The 7,271-nt window shown below is 35.4% G+C and overlaps 1 protein-coding gene across 5 annotated transcripts; it reads right to left on the reverse strand.

Moving 5' to 3' along the window:
- LOC110924691 (protein NUCLEAR FUSION DEFECTIVE 6, mitochondrial) lies at positions 1 to 4,431 on the reverse strand. Of its 5 annotated transcripts, none has more exons than XR_002584376.2 (4): positions 4,186 to 4,428; positions 2,350 to 2,471; positions 1,174 to 1,232; positions 1 to 224 (listed from the first exon to the last, which is right to left on the reverse strand). XR_002584376.2 is itself a non-coding variant. In XM_022168688.2 (3 exons), the coding sequence occupies exons 1-3, from the start codon at positions 4,329 to 4,331 to the stop codon at positions 205 to 207; spliced, it is 288 nt and encodes a 95-aa protein (XP_022024380.1). In that variant the 5' UTR covers positions 4,332 to 4,431; the 3' UTR covers positions 1 to 204. The 5 variants fall into 5 exon arrangements, 2 of the variants coding, with proteins under 2 accessions (XP_022024380.1, XP_022024377.1); XR_002584374.2 differs by lacking the exon at positions 1,174 to 1,232 and adding an exon at positions 401 to 497 and having other exon boundaries at positions 88 to 224; positions 4,186 to 4,430; XR_002584375.2 differs by lacking the exon at positions 1 to 224 and adding an exon at positions 254 to 497 and having other exon boundaries at positions 4,186 to 4,427.
- Positions 4,432 to 7,271: the final 2,840 nt, after the last annotated feature.

Here is a 7,271-nt window from a genome sequence, read left to right on the forward strand (position 1 = left end):
TAATGATATAAAGCATTTAATAGAGATTAATCTTATCAACAAAGTCTTGACGTTTGTGATGAGAAAAACACATTCCACATGATAAAAAAAAATGTTCATCAAAATAGGCTGAAAATATTTAGCAACTCCCATAACTCGATAATGAAATCGATCGATCAACTGCTACTGAAATTCTTTGAGAACAGTCTTAACTGCTACTACTCATCACACATCATCATTGCAAGCTGATCAAACAAAAATACAATTTACTCAATTCATTGCAAGTAATTTTTAGCAAGTAAAACAAATATCATTCATTCAATGAAGATAAACAGATAAATGGTGAACCATGCTACAAACTTTGCTCATATCAAAACTTTTTGATTAATTATTGATCTAAAGATGGTAACCGCAGACCAACCTATATGTCCTATTCAAATTTCAAATAAATATTCAAAATAGACGAATCCAAATCATTCCGTTGTTGCTTCTTGATCTTCATCTAGTCTTGTCAACGCCTACACATTAAGCATGCACCGCTTTATTAAAAAAATAGATGGAAGGAAATTTAAAAAAAAAAAAAAAGCTAGACGTGTTTACATAGGTATAGAGTGAATTTCAATGATTGTCCTTTATCATTATACCCATTTTCAGGCGCTGTCCTTTATGTTCAAAATTGACGAGTTTTGTCCTTTATGTTTTCATATCATACACGTTTGGTCCTTTAGGCCTAACCCAGTTAGTTTTTTCAGTTAAATTTGGTCATATGCTTTGCACATGAGGGCATTTTTGTCAATTCGAAGGTTGTGGAAGCGTTGAGCTGTAAATCTGCCGTCGAATTCGACTTTGAATCGACAAAAATGCCCTCATGTGCAAAGCATATGACCAAATTTAACTGAAAAAACTAACTGGGTTAGGCCTAAAGGATAAAACGTGTATGATATGAAAACATAAAGGACAAAACTTGTCAATTTTAAATATAAAGGACAGCGCCTGAAAATAGGTATAAAGATAAAGGACAATCCTTGAAATTCACTCCATAGTATAAAAAACAAAAGTCATCGAAAATAGAGGAGGAATGATAACATCTATAAAACACCAAAGTCATTGAAAATAAAGAGACCTAGAATATTCATCTTAGCAATGCTACACCTCACATGAGCTAATGACATGATTTACGGAGCACTAACGTACCTCAAACTGAATGAAAGAAGATCAAGAAGGGACCTATGACCCGTTGCTAGATTAGATACCTAATCAATAAGAGAAACCCAATAATTAGAAAACCGATCCAGAGCCATGGAAGTAAAAATGAAATAGTTTAATTCTCTGAGAAACAATTACTGTGTAAATAAATGTGTTCACTAAAGATGAATTACAAAAACAGATACTGAAGAGAAACCTCAAGCGGGTATAGTGTAAAATCAATACAAATGGCTCTTGATTCTAGCAACGTTATTGGAAGCATGGTTTTAAAAAGCGTGAAGCGCACAAAAGCAACGAGGTCTCAAACCCAAAGCGCAGAGCGCAAAAGCGGTGGGCTTTTCATACGCGAGGCGCAAGTCGATTATAATTTTTTTATATATTGTATAGGTTTCTAGGATCATTTACCGGATATTTAAACACAAATAAGCTGTATATATGTTTTAATATTAAAATTACATACATGTACAGCCTGTAAAGCATGATTTACAGCTATCTGCTGCACAAAAGGGGTCACGTACACGAGGCGCGCGCCTCAGAGTGGACTTTCAGCAAAAAGCGCGCCTCAGCTGTGCTTTCTGTACGATCTGCGCCTCAGACTACTTAAGGCGCTGAGATTTGCGCCTCGTGCATAGGCGCGCTTTTTTAAACCAAGATTGGAAGAACTCATGTGGATGAGACTAAGAGATTGAAAAAACCATGAAATTTTGATAACACTAGCACAAGTTAGATGCAGTGTGAAAAACATCGACTTGCAGACATTCAAGAACTTGCACAAAGCAGGAATTAAGTCAACGGTTACCTCGACGTACACAAAACCTAAAAACCTATAAATAATGGAAGATTTAGGCTCACAAAACTATGATCATAGGGTCAATTGTCAAACTAACGATACCACTATTGAAGTATGAAACTATCTTCAAATCACCAAAAGCAAACAAAAGATTTTCACTTTCACCTAATCCTACAAAGAATGTCTACAGTTACAAGTGAATGCCTACAGTGAAACCCAATATCACCACGTAAACAAACACAAAACACCCAAATTACAGCAATCAAACCTAAGTAAACAATCAAAGTAAAAATATTTTATTTTTGTTATTTGCAAACTACACGAATCAGATAACAATTATAATAAACTCATGGTCATGGAAACTGGTTTATTACCTTCAGGGAGCCAACCGTAACCGCGTTGAGAAAGGGTCAGCATAGAAGTCATCAATGCTGAAGCAGTAGCAGTGTGAAAAGGTTGTAGTGATTCCAAACAAGCACTTAATTCAACTGGAGAACTGAATACACACAGATTAAAAAAAAATCACAATAAGTCGATTTAGAGGACACGAAGTGGCACCCGGGTTAATTAAACTCACTTATCCGGTGATAATATTCCCACCCGTGAACACCAGTCCCCCCTTGGTCTAAAAAAGCGAGAAGTGCACAAAAGCGACAAGGTCTAAAACCAGGGCGCGAAGCGCACCGCTTTTCGTACCTGGGACGCAAATAATTATATATTCCCTACAGGTTTCTAGCATCATTTGCCCAAGATTTAGACACAAATAGGCTTTATATATGTTTTAGTATTGAAATTGCATACACGTAAAACCTAAAAAAACAACTTGCTGCACATAAAGATGGAAAATACATGAGGCACACGTCTCAGAGTAAATTTTTAGCCAAAAATCACGCCTCCGCTGCGTTTCGTGTAAACAGTGTGCCTTGTGTAAGGCTGAGGCGATTGGGGTTGCGCCTCAGGCGTACTTTTTTAAACCTGGGTTACCGATTGGGGAGAATTCACTCTTAAGAACTTATAACACACACAAACACATATACACAGACACGTATATATACACATATATACACAACCATAGTTGTTAATAGTGAATAGCGACAAATAGCGATAAGGTACCTATATGCTACATAGCGAATAGCGATAAATAGCGGGCGGCTATTTTATAAATAGTGATACACTAGAAAAAACATTTTAAGAAATTTTATATGTATATTATATCAATATACCCTCGTGTATATGCATGGTTTTAAAAAACGCTTGAGGCGTGCGCCTCGGGGCGAAACGGCCAAAAAACGAGTCTGAGGCGCGCCTCATGGGGTTTTTATTGTATATGCGCCTCAAAAGGGCTGAGGCGCTAAGAAAGGCTGCGCCTCATGTGCGCCTCAGGGGATTTTGATAGTTGTTTTGATGTCTTTGACTTTTTGTGTCAATTTCAAGCATTTCATGTGTGTTTTTGATGAATCTGATGATGAAATTAATTATTATTATTATTTTTATAATATATAATTTTTTATATTTATTTATTAATACCGCCTCGACCTTACGCCTCGTTTCGCCTCGTGAGGCGAAGGGAAAACGCCTCGAAACTCGTTTTCGTTCTTTTAAACCTTGTGTATATGCTATTTTACATGCATAATTAACAAAAACCTAAAATCCAGCTATTTTATAGCTATATTTTATTTGCTATTTATATTAAAAGACTAAATAAATAAATTGTCGGTATTATCGCTATCTGTCGCTACAACCCTAATAGCGAGCCTAGACCTATACGCCACGTAGCGCGCTATAGCGATCGCTACGCTCGTTATTGACAACTATGCACACAACATGGAAATTCCAGGACGACACCCTGCAAAAAGGGAAGAATAGGGAAAGCTGGAAAATGGGGAATTCCGGGACGACTCCCTATACTCTTATACCTTGGAAACTATATAAACCTTAATTTTGCCCCAAAAAACAAAACTAACATAACATTATTTGTAATTACATTAAAACATTAATTTTAATTCCACTACAAATTCTATAAAAAAAAAAAAAAACCTTATTAACTTAATAATCTAAGGATTCTTCAAATTAAAATCATTTAGGGTTAATCAGGTTAACCTAATGCCTGTTTCTACATAATACCTAGATTTATAACAAAATAAAATCAGAAAGTTTTCAACTTGAATAAAATTTATAGATCTGCGTGCGTTTAATTGAACGGTGGTTACCTAAAGATGCGATTAGAGAGAGAGTTCTGACTACCGATACGGAAAGGAGAGCGAGCGGCTTTGGCTTGAGAGGATGCACGCGCCGCCGCGCTACGGAGGGATGATGACCGGAAAATTGATCGGACGGCAGCCGCTGTAGTCGCCATTGTGTGTGTGGTGTACGTTTTTTGATCCGAAGGGTTTTGAGTTTTGGGGCTAAAAGCTAAAACCCTACATTCTATGAATAGTGGTGGAAAAAACCGGGTATGGATCTGAACCTACCAAAAAACTAAAGCCGGTTTTTTTTATCTATACTATACTAACCCGTGTATCAGTGACGGTTTTGATGGTGTGCGGAGAGGACTTTCGTATAAGGTCCATTATTTCGAGAGGCACGTGATTTAAAAAAAAACCCCTATATATATGTTATTTTTTTAAATAGTAAACACTTTTGTGAAACTAGCTTAATAGCAAAGAAGAAGAAGAAAGAAAATAATAGGGAGAAGAAATCTAATATTTCATTGATTGAGCTATGATTTACAATGAGATACAATAGTGGTATATATAGGTGTACAAAAACTTGGAGAGAAGGCTAATCTATTTTTGGTGTTGATAACCACATTAATAATAAATATATTCATAACACTCCCCCTTGGTTATCAACATAATACGCTTGATGCTACCTCGTTAAAAACCTTGCTAGGAAAACCCGATGGGACAAAACCATAGCTAAGGGAAAAAGAGTGCAGCGTGTAATGCGCATTAGTCCCCTCTGATACTTCTAGATCAGGTATGTTGCCTCATTAAAAACCTTACTAAGAAAACCCAATGGGACAAAACTTAGTCAAGGGAAAAAGAGTGCAACTTAAATAAGCCTCCCTCTCATTTTAACATATATCCTTTAAGTGACGTGTATCCATCTTTCTTGAAAGTTGATCAAAGCTTTTGTAGTCAATGATTTGTCGCTCGATCCCTTAATGTGCAATCCTTTATGTTGAACAATGTTGTATAATCTTCTAATAAGACTTTAGGTGCCTCCTTTCAAGAAATATCATATGTCCACGATTGTCTTTTGTTACATTCATGCATCTACAAAACTAACCAAGCTTGTTTTGATAGGTTAGTAAAATATAATCAAATATCGTTTATACCTGAAATATTTCTTTGAACTCGTTCCAATGTCTCTTCGCTTGACAAAGGTTATATCATGACAATAAGCTCAAGTGAAAGATATTATAACCATACATAGCTAGCAAAACATATTAATGCACATATGCATTTAACGATAGTACTTCTAGAATGAAAAACTTTACTTTGGTAGGAATGATAATAGGCACTTCTTATAACAAGTGACTTAAGAACCTTTAACATACTTTAAGGTTCAACTATGTCCATACTAAAATATCCCAACATTGTCTTCTAGATGTACTTGAGGGATTGATAAAATATAATTACATATATACTCGAACTGCAGTTTGAGTAATAATTAGATCGTGCCAATGTCTTTCAAAAATTCTACTTCTAAAAGCTCGACAGTTTCTCTCGATGATGCCTAGACTCATCACTGTAAACTGCGATTATAGTGAACTTTTAAAAATAGAATGTTGATAAAAATGGCTAATTTAATCAAACTTATATCCCTCTTTAGGCGAATATCTCGAGTTGTACAACACTCGACCCAACTATTTTCGTCATACATATTTTGTCAACTTCATCTAGTATCTTGAGGTTTTGACATCAATGCTTCTGGCATTATCAATCCATGAGGGAATTCATTCCATCTTATCCAAATATGCATGTGCTTTCACTCTTCAGAAGTATTGTTACATAAATTTGCCAATTTAACACATAGATATCAATATTATCTGCAAAAATGTCATGAACACTTGCTTAGTTGCTTTTATCTCCAAAATTCATATTGTACAATGCGTGTACACTATTTATTGAGATAGCATAATCATCATGTACAAGTTTTCTATGTATCATTATTGGCGCACAAGAATTACATCGTTAAGATGTTTCAATTAACCTTTTAAGCACTCAATTGCTTTAGAAACTCATCAGGAGTTCCAATTATATCCAACATGTAAAATAATCATAACTTATTCAAATCCGAAATGTATAAATGATCACATTGTTCTCGAGAACTTACTTTACATGACCTACATAATTTAATCATTCGGGACTTTCATGTAAACTTTCCGTACCAAATGATACATAAGATTCATAAGACGAATATCAATTCTCTCTTTATATTACCAGACTAATAAAATATTGGAAAGTCCATGCAACCACCACTGGAGAATACGTCTCCTCATAATCAATCATAGGTCTTTGCGAAAATTCTTGTGCCACCAATTTTTCCTTATATCACTCAATTTGATTTTCACATAATTCACAATTAAGACCTGTTTCTATCCAACATATTTTACAACTTCAGTTGTATGGACTGTTGGTCCAGAGACTTTCCATGTCATTAGAGAATTCAACTTTGCCTTATTTACGTCTTTCCATTTTTGGCCAATCATTTCTATGTTTATGTTCATAGGCAAATCTCAATTCTTGATCCTCATCATTTAATCATTTCAAGCGCTACATTATATACAAAAGTATAACGACGTCGATTTTTATTTCGATTCCATACGTATCTTAGACATGATACAACTTATCGAGATCTCTTTATTTTCAGGTACCTGAGGTTCTTCTTGAACCATCATGTCTACTGTCTCTTCAGGAGATCTTATTAATATAACCCCGACTTGACCATCTTAATTAGTTGCTCCAATTTTCAAGGAATTTTATAATTGGAATCAACTAGTCTACCACGCTTCAGGCGTGCAACAGACTCATTACAAAATATGTGGCTGCCCTCTTGGGACACAAATATGACTGGAGCATAAGCAGTTTAATTATGTGACTTACTTAGTCACTCTATTTAGGTCAGTAAACTTGTCTGGTAATTTAACCTTTAACTAGCAATAACACCCGCGCGCGTTGCAGCGCGGGTACGTCACAAACATCGAATGGATTAGTCCAAATGTTATGTGATGCGTTAATCATATGAAAACGCGTGTTTAGACGTTTCCCGATTGAACTCAATGTAACCT

The sequence above is a fragment of the Helianthus annuus genome, chromosome 2 (genome assembly GCF_002127325.2).
Source record: "Helianthus annuus cultivar XRQ/B chromosome 2, HanXRQr2.0-SUNRISE, whole genome shotgun sequence".
Classification (NCBI taxonomy): Eukaryota; Viridiplantae; Streptophyta; class Magnoliopsida; order Asterales; family Asteraceae; genus Helianthus; species Helianthus annuus.

Excerpts from the sequence above, each read along its gene's own strand:
- LOC110924691 (XM_022168688.2), bottom strand. The coding sequence starts at position 4,331 with ATGGCGACTACAGCGGCTGCCGTCCGATCAATTTTCCGGTCATCATCC. Across the intron at positions 2,472-4,185 it reads CTCTCTAATCGCATCTTTAG|TTCTCCAGTTGAATTAAGTG; the intron begins GTAACCACCGTT and ends GTGTGTATTCAG. Across the intron at positions 225-2,349 it reads TTACGGTTGGCTCCCTGAAG|CTTGCAATGATGATGTGTGA; the intron begins GTAATAAACCAG and ends TTGTTTGATCAG.